Genomic DNA, 19,607 nt, shown 5'->3' on the forward strand with positions numbered 1-19,607 from the left:
ATCGTGCACTGTATATTTTAATGTCAGCTGCTCTTCAGACTTCAAATGCCATCTGCCCTTTAAGTCCTTTAGAGACGCTTGCAATGTTGTGCTTACTCAAGACCACTTGAATTTTCATGCTGCTTCACCTAAAGTCTGTTGTAATAGTCCAAACAAGCACTCTTGTGAAAATGCAGATAAGATCAGGCTCCTAACAAAAACCCCAAAGTATTAATGATATTTAGAGTGATTAAATTGCTGAGGCATGGGGTTTTTTCACATTTCTTTCCTGCATGCCGTTTGTAGAAGCTTTTACTTTATCTGTATCCTTGTTGAAATGCTGTTCTCTTCCACTTCCCCTTCCCTCTAAAAAGAGGTGAAAATACTTGACTATGGCAGTGAATGGAAGCTGAAATCCCTGTATTGTGCCTTCCTTCAGCTGGGACTGGTACTTCAGACTTCCTGAATCCATATGCACTGCCAGCCTGAACTCTCCATGATGGAAGTGACCTCTTTAATCAGATTTCAGAGATGGCCATTATCCTCTTTGCTTTGTCAACTCCCACTCTCATCCTGCAGCTGCAGCTATACTTGGCTTTGTTTTAATGAACCCCTAGTCTAAAAATACAAGGAGCTTTCCGTGCTTCAGATTGTCCCTGGCTACACAGTTCTATTCACTGTTTCTCAGCCTGCTGGCTTGTGCCTATACACACACTGTTGCAAAATTATCTGCAACTGTGAGCCAATTGCTTAATTACTCCAGTAATGATATTTTTAAAGGCTTGGTGTCTCCTCAGCTATTGGAGAGCTCAGACATGGCACTAAAAGCTGCGTAAGATGACTTACGAAGTTGCAATATATAGTCCATTTTTCAAGACGTTTTGGAAATGAGTAATGTAATTTTAACAAGTTACTTATGCTAGCTTTTTAAATAGTGTGCATGGAGTTTTGTTCTTTGTTCATTACTTGAATCCACATTTTTCTGAAACCCATTGCTATTTCATTTTTGGGTTATTTTATGTATATGCTTAGTGTACAATGGGATCATGTAATTGCTTTTGAACCTCTTCTATTTAACAAGCCCCTAAGCAATTAGGAAAGCTGAGTTAAATAAATCTATTTCTGCTGAAAAGATATGCTCACTGGACCTCACTTAATATAGGAACTTGCATTTGAAGACCACAGGCTTTGGTTTAACCATCACCCCCCCACCTTTCAACTGCAGAGCTTTATGAACATGATGCTGGCTAGTAAATGACCTACCTCATTGCTATGTATTCTTTATGCATATTAAGATCTATGGTAGGTGGTTACGTTTTTGAGCTTTCAGGCCTTTATTTGCTGCTTTCTTTTCTTTCCTCTTATATTTAGTGAGAGAGACTGCAGAATATGCGTAGTTCTGAAAACTGGGAGGTTTTTGTGCAAAAATGAGAGCAGTATACTGGTGACAGTTTTTGGCCCTTGACAAGGAGCAGGAAAACATTACACAATCTGTTGTTCTTTATCCTGTTTAGCAAGGGGAGATATTTAGCTCTTAAACCTGGTAGGATAGGGCAGTAAGTGGGGGGAGCAACATTTTCCACAAATGAATCTTTTTCTGAGAAGCCCAGTTTAGTTTAAGTAAGGCTCATTTGTGGGAAATAACAGCTTGTACTGTCCCTTAAGATATGAAAATCATTAAGTCCTATGAAAGTGATTAATTGATTTCTTGGGGGTTGTGTCAAGAAACCATGGAAACTTCAAAAGTATAATAAATTTTTATGATTAGGATTGCAAAATAATCAGCTAGTTTTGGCTGCTGCTGTGAAATACTAAGTAAGGGGGTTTATATTACACTACAGCACAACTTGCCAGAAAATATTTATAACTGATACTATTGTATTTGTAGATTAAACGGCTTCATTTTCTCTGAGTTCATAATAAATGAGTGTTTTAAGATAATTTAGAAGAAAAGCGTAATATGTTTTTAGACTTTGAACATTAACTTTCATTGAGAAATAATATTTTTGAAATCTACATTATGACTACAGATAGTTATTGCTGACTACAGTGTCTGGTTTGTTGCCTCCAAATCTCCATTCTGTTACTGCTGCATCTCTGTCAGCTACAGCCTTCTGATAATTCTCAGCCATTGAAACCTGTAAGGGGCAGTTCCAGGGAGAAGGTGACTTTTTGCCATTGCTTCTTGCTATAATTTTCTTTCTGTGAAGGTAAAAACCCACAGCAATTAGCTTTTCAATTTTATTTTCTACTATCTAATCAGGTTACATCATGTCCTCTGCAGTAAGGCATATCCTCTTTTTCAGGTCACTTCTGTGACTTGTCTCTGACTTCCTGATGTCGCTTCAGCTATAGATACCAGACGAGTGTATGCAGGCAATTTTTTCTAATGCCACCTTGGTGGTATAATCACATACTTTACCATTGTCCTTCTGTCTAAACATTAAAATATAAAATTAGATGTTCTGCAGCATTGTACTGGAAAATACAGCCAAGTGTCCCATCTGTTGTCATCTCTCGATGCTTCCTGCAATTGTGCTTGCCAGTCTGTTATGTGTCCTTTATATTTCTTGCTCTTAAGTGTAATTCGTAATATGCTCTGAAATACTTAAATGTGCTTGATTTACCAAGTAATCTAAGTCACATTCCAGAGTTGCTATATCTTTGTTAATTCACTATTCTTTGTCATCTGCAAAATTTTATCAGTTTTGATTCACGTGCAATCACTGAATAAATTAACCACCCAGACTTGAAATACCAGACCCTGTGGAAGACAAAAAAACCACCCCTTTTAGCTAATGATTCTTCCCTTTTAAAAGCCCAGTCAGCTAGTCTTGCAGACTCTCAAATTGCTTCTGCACTCTATATGAGAGTGTTTGGGGCTAGAGCTGTAACATCTCTTAGAAACAGCACTGGAGTCCAGTGTCCAAGACCTAGGATCACCCCAGGAGCAGTGATGTCTCCTGTAGTCTGAAATAAGACACTGCCATTTGTGTAGACATTCAGTGTGTAAGTCAGGTACATTTTTAAATGAAATTTAAATTGCAGTCCCTAAAAAGGCTCTGTGCAGAATTGTTACATGTATAGGATGTTCACCACCCCGAGGAGAGCACAGGGATTTTGCACAGGGATTTCAAGCACAGGGATTTTGCACAGGGATTTCAAGCACAGGGCTTGAAAAAGCCATGTAACTATGTCAGGACAAAGATAGCTGTCCTAAGAGCAGCGCTTAAAGACCAGTTTGTGATTTGGTCTTGCTGATCTGAATATGCTTCTCTCTAACACATTATGTTTGGCATCCTACTTGCTTATTTGTATGCTAGAAAACAGTGTCTTCTTATTGTAGTATAGTGCACCCTCACACTTCTTTCCAAATAAAAAACGGAGTTTTCTAAGTATTTTCATGGTGTGATTTTGAACAGTACTTTGTAATTAATAATGTAAGTATTTGATCTTCATCAGAGAGTGTTATTAAGATTTTTGTTTTTTCTGTTGTACTTCTGTTGTTTCTAATGAGCATAGCTTTAGGGTTTTTGACTTGGATTATAAAAGAAAATAGCTGCCTCAGCCTTCTTGTCTTTCCACACAAATGAAACAAGGGCAGAATTACTAACGTCTTTTAAGCAGAAATCTGTGAGTATGAGGGCTGGGGTTTTTTTGTTTTTTGGTTTTTTGTTTTTTTTTTTTAAGATTTATTTATATACTTGCTGGTGAGTCATTAATTGCTGAAAAAGACAGATTTGGGCAAGTAGAGAAATATTTAGAAAATCTGAATCACATTTTGCAAATTGTTTTGTTGAAAAGAATCGAATTATATGTAAATATATATTTTTGTGTCTATACATGTTTGTCTAGAAATAAGTATTCTCGTAAATGTGAAGTTTTCTTCACCATTACAAAACTGCTTAGGCTGCATCTTTTTGTAAAATACAACCTACAGTTCAGTGTCATATACAGACATAAGAGAGATGTAAAACAGATTTGAAATCTGCTAGTCAGGACATTTTTCTGGACAGAGAGCACTTGAGGTCTACTACATGCTCTAATTAGTATTATTAGCTTAGGCCATGTCCAGAAGTGTGGTTATGCATATAACCTAGGAATGCCCTTGGGGTACTTTATGCCTTTGAGACTAAGGCAAAATCTCTTTCCACTTTGTGAGGGAATTTGGCCTTTCCCAGTAATGAAAGTCACTATGTCTGAACTATGGAAAATAGGAGGAGTGGCTGGATAGAAAGGAAGCCAGTGATTTATTCCTCCTCAGTTCTGTGAATGTTTCTAAGTTCTCTGGAAATCTAATAGTTGTTTCTCAATCCCTTCTTAAAAAGTAATTAGTACATAGGAACTCGAAATATTTCACAGAATGTAAGACACCCTGTTTTACACAAGATGTATATGTGCATCTATTTTTGCAAGTGCTCATTTTAATAATTCTTTTAGGAGTACGGGGCTAATAAGTATGGAAATAAATGTAAATCCATTCAGACCTAGTTGTGAGACTAAATTTCTATATTTGTATTGAAATAATAATGGCCTACTTCAAAAGATGAAAAGAAACATTATTTGTGAGCCTACCTAGTATCTATTAGTGGTATTGAATTTTGGTGAAATAGATTTGAAGGGCAGACAATGAGAGCTGCTACACTGCACAAAGGTTTTTTAACCAATCAGAATGTTTTCCCAGAAAATTATACTTAAGTCTAAAATCACAGCATCAGCAGATTTGTTTACTTTGTTTGTAAGTCACAAGGGAAAGTGATGAAGAAAACAGGGGATATTTAGCCTGTCATGAATGAAGCAAACAAAAGTGATAAAGAATGAGAATTGTTTTAATATAAATATATTTGCAAATAAAGGTCATCTACCTTTGTTTTCACTTCATTTTGGAGCTTGGAGGGTGTTGCACATTATGCACATAATTCTAAAGCTGTGTGAAGTTATGCACAAATTCATAACAATTCATGCTCTTTGGGAGGAGAGAAGTGAGAGGGATGGCTCTTCTGTGACCCTGTCTCCGAGCAGTGATCTGGTAAAACAACATTATCAGGAAGTCTCAGTACATCCGATTCTTGCAAAATGCTTGGAGCAAATTTGCATTTGCATTGTCTTAACCTCGGAGCTAATATAACATGGTAAGGTAGGAACCTCCCAAAGTTTTCTAGCAGTGAGTGGAGACTTGAAGGCTCCAGAAAGTGCTCAGAAGGTGCCTTTGAACACGGAATTATACTGGGCAGAGAAGTTTCTGAATGCAGGTAACTTTTTAAGATGGTAAGGACTGGCTGAGCTGACCTTTGGTTCTTGATGTGAAGAAACGCATCAAATAATCCAGGACTGACCATCAGGACAGTTAAAGATAACAAGAATGGGCGAATAAAGACAAATAGATACATGAGTATTTATGTATAATACTTGCATTTTCAGGTCTGAAATTCATGTGCTGAATGAATTTCCAAGCTGGTGTCCGCAAAGATTTTCTCCCAGAAGATGCTATTTCCATTATGTTCTTGGTCGCAGCTAGACCAAGAAAAATGTATGGGATCACGAGGGATTATTAACAAGACTTCCTGAAATCTGATTCAGGATGTATTGGTGGTAGAAGGGGCTGTTACACAGGGTGTGCCTTTTAGATTAGGTCAGGTTATGATATGTATTTTATTTGTTGGGAGAAGATTCTGTTTGTAGGAGGAGGAACTGGATGTGTTATTTTTCAAAATTTTGAAAATTTTGAACCTCTCAAAAATTCTAGTGAACCTTAGTGTCCTTTAAAAGTAATTTCAAAAACAAAAAAACCCAACAACAACCTGAAAGGTAAGTTGTTCTTCAGATTTTTAGCCTTAAAGTTGTTCTTAACAGTCTGTTATATGATGTATAAACACCTATGCCTAGAAAAACAGGTTGAAAAAGGCTTATTTCAGAAAGCCTGTAGTATCTGTGGTCTAGAAGAGACTCTGATTTACTAATACCATGTGAAGAGTTCCTGACACGAGCATTCCCACTTCACACAGTAAGTCTTGCTCTCCAAGTGTCCTGGTTTGGGCCAGGATAAAGGTGATTTTGTCTTGTACTTTTGCTTTTAGCTAAGTCTCTTGTAAGTAGTTGCACTTGCTGAAATTAACAGCAAGTTTCTCAGACAGTGTGTGTTTCTAGGACCGATAACACTTGATGTTTATAGTTACTGCTAGAGACTGTTGTGCAGAGCCAAGGACACTGCTCAGCTCTGAGGAAAACATAAAGAGGTCCCACCTGCATCCCTCCTTCGGGGAGGAACGGACAAGATAGATGCCAGAATTGACCAAACAGAGTATTCCATCCCATACACGTCATCCTCAGTATAAATTTGAGGGATCACGAGGGCCAAGCCAGATTTCCTGCTTCCAGCTTCTGGCTGCCTGCCCTTCCTGCCTTTCCTGCTTCCATTCCTTCACCCAGCATCCTGGAAGGATCCCGTCCATTCCTCTGCCTGTGGTCCTGATCCGTGCCAGCCCACATCTGTGTGTTCCTGCCTCCAGTTTCCAACTGCTGCCGACTCCAGGAGTCCAGCCTGGACTTTCCCAGGGCTGCCCTGCAGCCTCGGTGGTGACGTGAGAGCTATTGGGGGAAAGGGGGGAGGAATGTGGTATCCCTTTTCTTGTATATTTGTATATATTTAGTAATTTTTCCTATTTATCATTACTGTTTCATTAAAGTTGTGTAGTTTAGTTTCCAACCCATAAGTCTCTCTCCCTTATTCTCTCTCCTTTCTTATCAGGGGGGAGAGAGACTAATAGAGAGCGTCTGTTACTCAGTTTAATTGCCGGGCCAGTGTTAAACCGTGACAAGTAAGTATTCTCAGTACCAGAAAGGAAGTGTTGCCTTATCCTTTGCTTTCTGTCATGCAGCAAAGCTACCTTATATAGATGATTGTCTACAGTTTTCCCTGTGAGGTCAATCAAATACATTTGTGTTATCTGAACCTTTCAGAGCACCTGTCTCTCCCCCCGGCTCAATGTTGGGGCCACTTCTGTTTAATGTATTTATCATTATTAATGTATTTATCTAGATGAGTGGATATAGTGCTTCTTCAGTAATTTGCAGATGGCACCAGATTAGATGGGAGTGTTGATCTGCTTGAGGGTAGAAAGGCTCTTCAGAGGGAACTGGATAGATGGACTGAGGCCAGTTCTATGAGGTTTAACAAGGCCAAGTGTCAGTATCTGCACGTGGGTCACAACAACCCTATTCAATGCTACAGGCTTGGGAAAGAGTGGCAGGAAAGCTGTATGTTGGAAGAGGACCTGGCACTGTTGGGTGACATCTGCCTGAACATGAGCCAGCAGTGTGCCCAGGTGTCCAAGAAGGACAACAGCATCCTGGCTTGTATCAGGAATAGCGTGGCCAGCAGGAAAAGGGAAGTGATTGTGCCCCTCTATTCAGCACTGGTGAGGCAAATACTGTGTTCAGTTTTGGACCTCTGTCTACAGTAAGGACATTGAGGTGCTGGAGTGTGTCCAGAGAAGGGCAACCAAGCTGGTGAAGGACCTGGAGAACAAACCTTAAGAGTAGCAGCGAGGGAAATGGGGATGTTCAAGCTGGAGGAGGCTGAGGGGGGACCTTTTTGCTCTCTGTAACTGTCTGAAAGAAGGTTGTAGGGAGGTGGTGTCTGGCTCTTCTCCCAAGTAAGAAGTGATGGGATGAGAGGAAATGGCCTCAAGGTGCACCAGGGGAGGTTTAGGCTGGATTTTAGGAACAATTTCTTTACTGAAAGGGTTGTCAGGCCCTGAAACAGGCAGCCCAGGGAACTGGTTGTCACCATTTCTGGAGGTATTTCAAAGATGTGGTGATTAGGGAAATGGGTTATTGGTGGCCTTGGCACTACTAGGTTAAGGGTTGGTCTTGATGATCTTAAAAGTTCTTTTTCAACAAGAATGATTCTATGATTCTATTAATTTAAGTCTTTGCCAGTGGTTTAACTCGGTGGGACCACGTGCATGCCATGCGTGATACAAGTATTTCACCAAATACAATAAAAAAAGAAATGTAGGAACAGTCACGCCGGATTTCTCCGGCGCTTTTCTGCAACTGGCCGATGACGACAGCTTCAGAGCCCACACCCGCACAACACCGCTCCGGACACACCCCGCCGACCCCCACGGGCAGCTCTGGCTCCTCCCGACGCCGGGACGGGGGGAGCGGCCGGTCCCACCCCTCCGCCCGCCCCCCGCTCCCTCCCTCCTTTCCGTCGCTTCCCTCTCTGCCGCCGGGGTCGGCGGTAGCTGCGGACAGGCAGTGAGAATGGCGGTGCGGGTGCTGCTGGTGCTCTGCGGGGTGGTCGCTGCCTGCCGGGCGGCGGCGGTAGCGGAACCGGGGGCGGGGGTCGCCAGCCGGCGGCGGCGGCTGAGCTCCGAGGAGAGCATCTCCTTCGAGTACCACCGCTATGCCGAGCTCCGGGAAGCGCTGGTGGCCGTCTGGCTGCAGTGCCCCGCCATCAGCAGGATCTACACGGTGGGTCGCAGCGCCGAGGGCCGAGAGCTGCTGGTCATCGAGATCTCCGACCGCCCCGGCGAGCATGAGCCCGGTAAGGGCGGGTATGTGGGTGGAGGGGGCGGCGGGCCCCGGTGCTGCCCGCACCTGGATACTCACCGGGTTTCTAGAAGCATGGGCTCGAGAAGCAGGTAGCGGCGGAGCGGGGCTGCTGCTTCTGCCCCGGGGTCCGGCAGCGCAAGGCAGACCCTGTCCCTGAATTACTCGCTCTGCTGTTCGCACCGGCTGCTGTCAGTGGTTGCCTGCGCTCGGCGCAAAGCCCCGACTTGTCTCTGTCGTTGGATTTAGTCCCCTTTTAAAGAGCGAAACTGACTAAAATCGGTATGAAATATCTGAAGATGCAGCAGCAGTGGGGAGCGAAGGTGCTGCCATTACCTCTGCAGGGAAGCAACTGGTGCAGATGTGCCGAAAGGGAAGGCGTTGGCCTTCCCGCTTCCTGGCACACACCGAGCTGTCGGGGAAAAAAGCATTAAGTATGAATGTGCCTGTGTGAGCTGTGCAGCATGTCCAGGCTGCCTGCTGAAACTGAGCTACCACGGCACACTGCAGGCGTTTGTACGGATGCCTTGGCATAAGTGTGGCTCTGGTATGACACATTTTTTCTGGAAGGGGCAGTGATTTGATGCTGTGCATTTGTTTTATGCCTAACAGTGTGCATTTTTCATCGTTTCCAGTTTTGGAATTGATGGTATCACTTAGGTCTGTGTGAAAAGACTAATCTTGAAAGCGTCTCAATACCTGAGGCCCAGCCATAAGCTGCCTGCAGTCACATCTTCACATTTCCCTCAGCTGATGACAGACCAGGCCTGGAAGACTGTGATTTTTAGGTGGCGATGGGGATTCTGTGGGCCTCTAGGTATTTGGTTTATACTGTTAGTGCTCAACGTGGTTCTTTATGACCTGAATATAACCTTGCTTTGCATCCTATAACCTTGCTTTGTGTCCTCAAGGGACTTTTTTTTTTGACCTACTGCATTAGGGCTATTCATAAAACTTGGGAGATCATAAGGAAGTGGACGTAAGGAAGGCAGGGTAGAAAAAAACAGTGTCTTGAAATGAAAAATATAAGAATGGAAGTGAAGTTTGAAAAATATCTGTGTTTTGTTGATATATTGATACGAAGGGTGAATTCCTGAAGTTAAGAATCCATCACCACAATGTAATTAGCACACTAGAATGATCTGCAGTTGTTACTGTTTGTATTACTGTTGTGGGACAGTAACTTCAGCTCGTATATTTGGCACTTACATCAAGCCAGCTGAAACAGGGGGAAAAAGCACTCTGCAGCCCGAGCTGGGGCCGTAGCTCTTTCTAGAGACGTACTGCTTGTCCTGTTGGTGTCAGTGACATGAGAAAGGAAACATTTTCTCATTGAGCCTAAGCAAAAGAGAATCTGACTTAATAAGTAATAGCAAACCTGAGAAAATAAAATTTGCTGTGGATTGCATCCATATATAAGCTACAGTGATTATCGAGCATTTCCTAGAACGTGCTTGGATCCTTACAAAGGGAGCCCTATAGACAAAAACGCCACATGTTGGTAATATCCAAATCACATGTCAGGGAATGTGATGAGTCCTGGTGATCTTTAGTTCTGAATGCTGAAAATGCTGTTTTTTCATCAGAGGATTAACCCGCGTTTGAATCAAAGCAGATTCATTGTTCTATTTAAAACCTCAATTTCTGCAGGATACTGAGCATTTCTCAAAAAGTGGAGAGCTGCTGCAGCTTTCAGTATCTGCAGTGGAACATGAGCAAAGCTCAGAATCTTCTTAGGAAGGGCAACAGTCCATATCCCATGACAACTTAAGGTTGTTCTCCTTGGAAAGAATTGTAAAGGCACAGTGTCCCTGCTTCTTTGTTACAGAGCCTAAACACCTATACATTATGCTAATACTTGCAGTGGTTTCTTCTCAATAATATGCCCTTTCTTCTAGTAGTAGTAAAAGGTAGCATTGTTTATTTTTGTATGTGGTCTTTTTTAAGTTACACTGTAAATGAAGTGGAGTTTTGTACCAGCCTTGGCAGGAAGGCTGGTTCTGCAGTTTGTAGCTGAGGGGATCCACTCTCACTCTGAGCATCCTAACTCAATTCCCAAGGTGACAACAGGTGTAAAGCTATTTTGTGTGACTGCAGCTTGCAGGGTCAGGACCTGATTTATCATCAATGATTATAAAAAAATGACAGAGACAGTCACAGGCACCTGCATGCATGCATTTATTTTTTTCTTTTTTCATGACAGGCTCAGAAATTGTTATTCCTGCACATGACCTGTTTGTACAAAATATCCTGAATGTCATGGAGTTTATTTTAATACATAAGTATAAATGAAATATATGTTGTGGCATACAGGCTTACAATCTGTAGAGAGCCCATGCTTCTAGAAGCCTGGTGAGTATGCAGGGATGATACCTGAATTATCTAGTGAGCCACTGTGAAAATGAAAAAAAATATTCACTTAGTAATCAAGTTGATGCCAAAGCAAATCAGGAAAGTGTCAGCAGATGATCAGTAAAGACGCTTTGTACTGAGTACAGAGACATTGTACTGAGTAAATCAAATACTGCACATACACGCATACATTGCATAATTGCACATATTGTGTGGCCATGCAGCATTGTGTGAATGCATATGATCATAGCCAAGCATATAAATACAACCTTAATTTTAGAATATTGGCTATTTTTGAAAATCAATTTGAAAAAGAAAAAAAAAATGCATGAGAAAACCAGGAAAATTTTAGAAAAGTGCTCCAGACTTCCAGAGCAACTGGAAAAAATCCTTGGGGAACAAAGCAACTGGAACAAATTTTTAAGGCCTCATCTTTTGCTGGGGTAAATATACATTATGAAGAATTGAGTCCTGATACTGCATTGGAAACCAGAATGACTCAATATGAGCCAGTCTGGTTTCCTGTATAAGCATACAGTGCCTTGGCAAGTCTTGGAAACCTGAATTAGTCACCTGGAAGATGAGCACAGCCTTCACAGTGATGTGCTAAATGCCAGAAGCATGAGACTGTCTAGAGTTTTGGAATCTGCATTAAATATTCAGTGAACGTGCTGCGTTATCTGAAACCTTGAATATCACACCACTTGTGCTTCCCTTCTGGTTCATGCAAGAATTTGTTCTAATATTTTGCAGGTTTTTTTGTTATGGCAGCAGTTTCTCTAGGCTGATACTGCACATGTATGGGGAGTCAGAACTTGTAATTGCTGATAGAAAACAAGCCCTTGAATAAGGAGAAGCAAAAGCCAGAGCTGGACATACTTGAATTTTAAAAACCATGTTTTTATTGGTGCAGCCTTTCCATAGAGATAAACTTTGAATCAATGGGGACTAGACAGGTAAAGCAGAGAAAGACTTGGATGAGACTGCATCAGTGGTTAGGTGTAGAAGGTGTTGCATGAACCCGGACAGGATGTGATCAAAACATTTTAGAGTGGTTTTGAATGAATGAGAAAATAGAATTTTTCCCATGTGCTTGATAAAAATCAAGAAATTTGACAGAAGATGGTGGGTGGCAAGGTTAGATAAAAGCAAGGAGAAAGAGTGTGGGAAATTGATGCACCAGGGAAAAAAACAGAGGACAGTAAAGCACAGATGGGGCAAAGTAAACAGTATTTTGCCTTAATTCAGGTGCAGGAGTACTGCCTACTCTTGAGAGAGGAAATCATCTCTTACTTCGGGTATCCGATGTTCTGTTGTACAAACACCTAATGGATGCTGATCTCTTGAGGCTTTTTTTTATTACCATAATTAAGTTCATTTGGGGCATAAGTTTGTATTCTTTAATACCAATGAAATATGTTTAGAATTGATTAATGCAAAAGCAGTTTCCCCACTGTTAAACTTCAGCCACTTATTTTAGCAGGTGTGCTGCTACTTTTGACTCATTTGTACCACTGATTTTAGTGGTGCAAGACCAGTCCCCTCTGTTTCCCATTCACTTTGAATTTGAAAATCAAACACAGACTTTTTTCAAGATTCCTAGGTTGTTTTTTTATTCTTTACATGAAAAAATAGTAAATAAAAATTTCTCTCAACCCCTACTTTTAAAAAATAAATTACTATGGTTTTACAGTTGCTGCTTTTCAATGTTTACTTATGTGAAGAAACCCTCAAAGTAAGGCTCACTAATCAGCTGGTTATGTGTGTTACAGATACAGGTTCTAAAACCTACTTTTGCATCAAATGGAGAGGAGAGGGGATGGATGAAAATACAGATTTTGTGACAAGAAAGTTACTTGCAAATTTGTGGTATCCAAGTCAAATTGTTAATGCTAGAGAAAAGCAAACTGAACCTGAAAAGATCATTTTTTTCCCCAATACAGAATTGAATTTATAAGCGTTTTTAAGTTGTAATAATTTTATTGTTCATCCATCCTTTCACAAGCATCTTTGAAAACATGTCAGAGAAAAGGAAAAGGCTTACTTGTAGTTGTGGCAGACATCTGAGTCCCAGTGAAATGTCATGCTTTAGACTTCCCAGTTTTGAACAACAACAAATTGTTGTTAGCTGATGAGGCAAGAGCACAGTGTGCAGGAGGTGAGTGAGGAGCATGGTTGAGCCTTGGAGCATTTGCAGGACGCCAGGGGTGCAGCTTCAGTCCATTTCACAAGGTGCAGCCCAGCTATGTGAACAAAGACCCCTCTTGGCACGGTGAGGAAATGGGTTTGGTGGGTCAGTGCTGGCACTGGGCCTAAATAAGATGCTTGAACTCCTAATCTGCAGCTCTGGTCCTTGTCCCCCCAAAGTCACCGAACATCTCAGCTTCTCACACTCCATCCCTGCAGTGCTGAAGTGATTTCCTCCTGCAAAATAATTAAAGGCTGATTGAAAGTGAAGCTAAAATTCTACTGCTTCTACTGTATATTAGTGGATGGGGAAATTCAAGATCTCTCCACTAATACAGAAACTATATTTTTTCTCTTTTTTCTGTCATTGACGTTCCCCCTCATTCAGCTGTGGCACCAGCCACGTGAGCTAATACTTTGTATTAAGAAATTGTGATAAGCAAAGCCACCAAAATCACACGGGAAAAAGTTATTGCTCATAATATTTGTATTTTTCTGTTGCACATGCCTCTTGTGAAAATATTTTTTAAATGCTTGTAATTTAAAGGACTCTGCAGCCATTCCAGAGAGCTGTGAGCGAGTGCTGCTTTTTGAAAAGGAGAAACAGCAGCAGCAAGAAGAAATAAATGTGTAGGAGGCTGCCTTGATTTCAGCCCAGTGTGGGCAGGAATCTGCTGTGCCACCTTAGCAAGGTAGCCCATGAGGGTGGAGACCACTTGGTAGCAGGTGGACTTCTCCAGACAGGCACAGGCAGTATTTGGGTCAGTGGCAGGGCATGCTAGCAGTGGTGATGTCAGGAGGCATGCAGCTTGTCTCTTGGTTAGGGTGATGTCATCAGATGCCTTCTAATTTTATCACTTACAAGTGATAGCACTTGATTTTCTAAAGCTGCTTTTCCTTCCACTTGAAATCTTAATCTAAAAATCTTGTGAGCTCTTCAGTGTGCCTTATTAATATTTCCCAGTTTTGCAGAGTTTGTTGTTATTAAATTTAGATAGTAAGAGAGCAAGTCTAATTTTTGCATGCTTGAGATCTAAGGAAATGCCAGTTTTTATCAATGGCCACTTGTTCAGGATTCCCTTTCTGAAGGGAGGTGTTGAAGGTTATGGGGCTGGTTGCTGGTAAATATGGGTGCACCAAGTTCATATTCATCCAGCTGCATTGCATAAAGGTGTAGGGTGAATGGGTGGATATAAGCAAATAATTTTGTTTCAGCAGTACGGGAGATGCTGTGCTGACCACATTATGCTGTCACATTTTTTTATCTACTGTGGTTCAGCTTTTCCTCTTCTCCCAGGGCTTCTGTTTGCAATCCTCTTCAAAGACAAGCTGCTCTTCCAGCAGCAGTGTAAGAAGATCACCCAGAGCATGAGCAAGGCAGCTGCTGGTGTCTCTGCAGGGATAATAAATAAACTAAAGAATAAAATGTAGTTGAACCTATTATTCATGTAGCCTTCTGCATCTGGATTTTTCTTTCCTTTGTTCATCAGATTTTTCTTTCAGAGCTTGTGAGGATGTTCTGGCTTTCTCATCAAACACTGCAGAGCTTGTGCTACTGTCTCACATTCTGGAAATGCAGATCTGTAGCTGGTTGTACCTCACTCCCTCTGCAGAAGACTGAGAGGCTGTAATTAACTTTCCAGCGAAATCCCTTATGAGCTGTCATGCCACTTAGGGTAGTCTCCTTGGAGTCTCCCAGCCAGGATTTGGCCTGGGGTAGTCTCTGGCAGCACGATTTCTATGCTGCCTGCATTCAGAATGGGATGTCCACTGTCCTTTGCAGATTGTGTAGGTTGTGCAAGTCTCAGGAGAGCTGTAGGATTTGCTGGCAGTAAGATGGCTGTCTCCACATGCCGAGCATCTGTTTTATTTTCAGGAGCTCTAAATAGCTTCTTATGTTTTTCAGAATATACTTTATAACACATGGTATTTTTTTAAAATATGTAGTTTCCACTTAATATTTTCTTTACTAAGTTAATCATATTTCCTTAATATTGTTGATTTTGTCTTATCTGAGTTTTAATGTTCAGATAAGGATAAATGTCTAGAATGCCAAGAGGAAAAGTGTTCTCAGAAAACTGGTGGAAATCAAGGAGAGGTGGGCACGTTTATAGATCACATTTGCAGCTAGTTGTTAATGCCATTGATGTTGCCATTGAAGTCAGTGGAAATTCACACAGTAAGTGTAGTTAAGCAGGTGTTCTAGGCAGTCTTTGCAGTGTTACCTAGAGGTACTATACCCTTACTCCAAATCACCTCACTAGTGGAGGTATTGAGGTTTCCCTTTTTGTTAGATCATTTAAGAAAGGGTTAAGAGTGACTGTGTGCTGTGAACATGCTACAGATCCTGGCAACTGCATCGCAGAAGTTTCTCATTTATTTGCTGGAATAACAAAAAGGGCAACCAAACTGTAATAAAAAGGGCTGTAATCATAAAGAATAAACATGACTCCACAGAAGGCAGTTGTTTTATTTTTCAGGCATAAAATTAGTCTGAGTATGCAGAGCATTTGAAGTTTGTTGATCTGACCCAGACTGGTTTTGAAAATCCCACTTCCTTTCAAAGACTTGATTACTTTAATTTCTTTTTAAAAGAAGGGTTGCCATCACCTTCCATCTGCAAAATGCCTTAGGAGTTCCCAAGGAAAACAGAAGGTGAGTCTGTTTTGGTTTTAGTTGGGTGTTTTATTAGGGTAACATTAACAGGAACTCCAGAGAATTAGTGAGGAGTCCATAAAGCACAGTGATTTCCTAAGGCTTTGGGAGACATTTTGTTGAAAGCAGCAAATTGTAATTGTGGGATTTATCAGAAAGTGACCTTGTTATTATATTACTGCTTAAATTACTTTATTCAGGAGAATCTCTTTATTTTTCTATAATTTCTATAATTATCAATTATCTATAATTAAATATCTTATTAATATACATAATTATCAATGTCCAATATCTCATGCTTTTATATTACAGAGGGTGAAAAGTACAAGACAGGTCTACTATTTCAGAATAAACACAAATTTTTAGTTGTAACAATGGTGTTACTACTAGATTCAGGCAATAATTTAGTATTAAAACTAATTTAGAATTATTTCTTTGTTCATTCCACCTGATTTTTGTTTTCAAAGGTGGTATATGGTATAGAAGCCTATGTTCTGTGCAGGCATATTCATGTCATAATCTCCTTTCTACTGGCTAGCAGGTAGACCTCTTATTTGGGCTTCAGACCCCTTTTAAAACATCTATTTTCTCTACTGGCCATAAGAGAGGCTGACAAAGGGTAGGCTTCTAACACAGAAACATGTGCAAGATCTTACGCTTAAGACCTGCTGAATCCCAGCCTTTGTGTGCCATCTGAAGTTGTGCATTTTATGCCTGTTTTGTGAAATGTACTGTTTATAAACCAAATCTGATCATCTCTCAGCAGCTTAATTTACAAGTCTTCATACCTATTTTCAATCATGTTCCTCCTAAAAAGAAAAATCGTACACCTTTCTTGGTCTGCTTTTTAAGCAAAAACCTCATGAATGTCTTATGACAGGCTCTCACTTATTTTATTTTTTTTCCATTGAGTTGGGAATTAAACTGGAAAAGAGGTTTGCAGCTGCATTCTCTCTCTCTTTGTGGAATCAAGGAAAAGTCAAAACAGCAGTGTGTACTTCAAGGCTTCTGAGTCAATTAATTAAAATGATGGGTAGAGTTATGAGCAGTGGAGTACAGGATGTATACTTCGTATGTTTTGGGGTAACTTGTACATCAAAAGCCATAGTTCAGTGAAATCAGTGGGACTGGGATGTTATATTTGAAGTTTACCTTGTGGTATGTTGAAACTAAATGAAGACACCAAGGGTCTTTGCAGTTAAAAGGTTGTAAAAAAGAATTCAGATCATAAAATGGTAGCAGAGTGGGCAGGTTTGATTTGCTGTGTGACATGAATCTGAGCTCTTTTGGCTGCCGTAAGTCTGCATGTCTTATCTCAGGTTTTATCTGCAAGTCTTATCTCTCACCAGCTATAAGCTGGTGGTCTATTGGGAGTGGGTTGGAAGCTCTCCAGAACAACAGTGCTGGAAAAAACAGCTTGACTTACTGGGATTTGGGAATTTGGAATGGAAATTCTGACATATTATGAAGAAACAACCCCACGTGCCACAATGAGAGAGCTGCCCTGTGGCACTGAAATTATCACCTCACTTACTCCTTCCAGGTGCTCTGTGGGGATGAGGGCAGTATTCTAAAAGTTTAGTCTTGGTCCATAGTGGCCTCTTTGGAGTGGAGGTTTCTTGCAGTGTGCTAATGTGCTAGCTGGATTGGCTCCAGGCACATCTTCCTGTGGCTGCAACAGGTAACAGGGTGGTTGTCAGAGGGCTTTGTCAGGGTTTGGTTCAATACAAAGGCATACATCAGAAATGTGTCTGTGTAGCTACAATGGCCAGGTGAGTGAGCATCTTGAATCATAAACCTGTGGTTGGCATCTTGAAGGCAGTAAACATTTGTTTTTAATTAATTCTTTTTCTGAAGTGAGAGATTTATAACTGTATAAGCTAGCATCTGCTTCCTTGTAGTTGGTCATAATGAATTACGAGCAAAATCTGAGATCCTTGTTTACTCACAAGTTAAGTCTCATGTAGCAAGGTGAGGTAGTCATTCTTTGTATAGAGTTGTTCATGAGCTGCCTGTCTTACAACCAGTGAAAGATACTGTCCTGGCTGCAGAGCCAGCCTACAGACAGAACAGCTGTCATCTTCCATTTTCATAGAATCATAGAATCATTAAGGTTGGAAAAGACTGGTAAGATCATCAAGTCCAACCACTAACCCAATACCACCATGCCAACTAAACCATGTCCTGAAGTGCTATGTCCACACATTTTTTGAACACATTCAGGGATGAAGACTCCATTACTTCCCTGGGCAGGCTGTTCACATGCCTGACCACTCTTTCAGTTAAGAAATTTTCTGAATACTTTTCCTTAGATGTGCATCTTCCTTAAAGCTGAGTGGAAGGAATTGTTTGATCTGGTGGGACATCTCTCTGGCCAAGGTTTAATGTTTTCTTAGCAAACCTGTCCTTGCTGGTATACCAGCCTAATCATATTGTAGATTTTTCTGGTATTTGGAAATTATGTCCCTGACCTTTGCCATATTAGTTCCCCAGACCAAAGAGAAATCATGTAATACTTTGCTCTGAGAAGTACAACTGATTAGTTTGAAGATAAAAAGAAAGTGAAAGGGCAATGACACATTTCAAAGATCAAAACTTTTTGCATGGTTGTGTTTCCTATACAATTGCCTAACTAGGTAGTTAAGTACCCTGTGTGTGAATCACTGCATGTGTTTACTCTGCAATTTCTAGCTCCGAGACAAGTCATTTAGACGGCATTTTATTTTCATGTCCCTTAAAAGTAAAGGGAGCCCACAGTGTGGTTGTCTTCCAGTTACACATTCACTGCTATGATTGCATATAACTTGCACATTTTTTTTCCTATGCTAAACTGGTTGTGGCTGTCTCTGCATTTTGGCCTATTGCATAAAAACACAGTTTTAGAACTATAAGCAAAAATGAGGTTAGTCTACAACCTGAATATACACTTTTTACACATGTAAAATACTGTTTTACACATGTAAAGTACTTCAACAGGAGCTTTATAGCTGTGGTAAGCTGACTCACCATATCTGATTTTCAGCTGATTGAAACTGACTGAAAGACAGGGGCTTAATTTTTTTCTCCCACACAGCTGCTGAGTACCCATAAATCAATCTGAAGTTGGTGAGAGCTGTGTGTCTGAATCTTGGTTAGGAGCAGCCGGTAGGTTTATAAGTCCTAATGCACGAGCCGTTTTGCTTGTGTGCCCCTAGGGAAGAAGGCTGAATGTGGCTCTGATTGTGTAATGGTCTGCAGTTAAGCAACAAATGATCAAAGCTGATGCCTTTCTGAATAAAATTCTTCCTTCTTTTTGGTGATGTTGGTACATATTGGTATGGAGAGAAGAAAAAAGCTGGGCTATCTCATTTAAAATTTAAGCCTTGTCATTGTAGGAAGTTGTTTCACAGGGAGGAAAAGCAGTCTTATGATAAAGCATGTCTGGCTTCTTTCCTGGCTCTGCCATTACCTCATGTCTTTTTCGATAAGAACATCCTTTCCCTTTGCCTCAGATTCTCATCTGTGTGCTTAGGTTTTCATCTTCTGTGCTGCAGGTTAGCATATGACTGTACTATGTACCCAGTATGTAGGTACTTGGTTGATAGTACGTCGCTCAGCATCACCTGATCTACCTTTAAGATGTGGTTCCTATCCGATTCCTGACAGATTTTCCTTGTAGCAAACGGCCCTATCTTTGTGCTGTGTCAGTGATGCTAACAGACATAAAGTGAGGAGGAGTCAAGAGTTTCTCTCCCTGTTTACCTGCTGCAGATATTCTAATTTTTGTTATGTTTAAAACATCTGCCTTGATAGCAGAGTAGTATGAAGAAGGTACCCTTCCCCCTTTTCTTTCAGTGCTGGTAGGTAGAGTCACAACAGAGACATCAATATTTGCA

At 40.8% G+C, this 19,607-nt stretch overlaps 1 protein-coding gene across 1 annotated transcript in view; it reads left to right on the forward strand.

Moving 5' to 3' along the window:
• The first annotated feature begins 8,128 nt into the window (after window positions 1–8,128).
• The window catches only part of CPE (carboxypeptidase E), a 56,026-nt gene continuing 44,547 nt past the window's right edge, over window positions 8,129–19,607 (forward strand). The window contains exon 1 of the mRNA XM_071743116.1: window positions 8,129–8,533. Coding sequence (XP_071599217.1) covers window positions 8,251–8,533 — 283 coding nt within the window. The 5' untranslated portion in view covers window positions 8,129–8,250. The remainder of the gene's footprint in view (window positions 8,534–19,607) is intronic.

Source organism: Heliangelus exortis, chromosome 4 (genome assembly GCF_036169615.1).
Source record: "Heliangelus exortis chromosome 4, bHelExo1.hap1, whole genome shotgun sequence".
In the NCBI taxonomy this organism is placed as follows: domain Eukaryota; kingdom Metazoa; phylum Chordata; class Aves; order Apodiformes; family Trochilidae; genus Heliangelus; species Heliangelus exortis.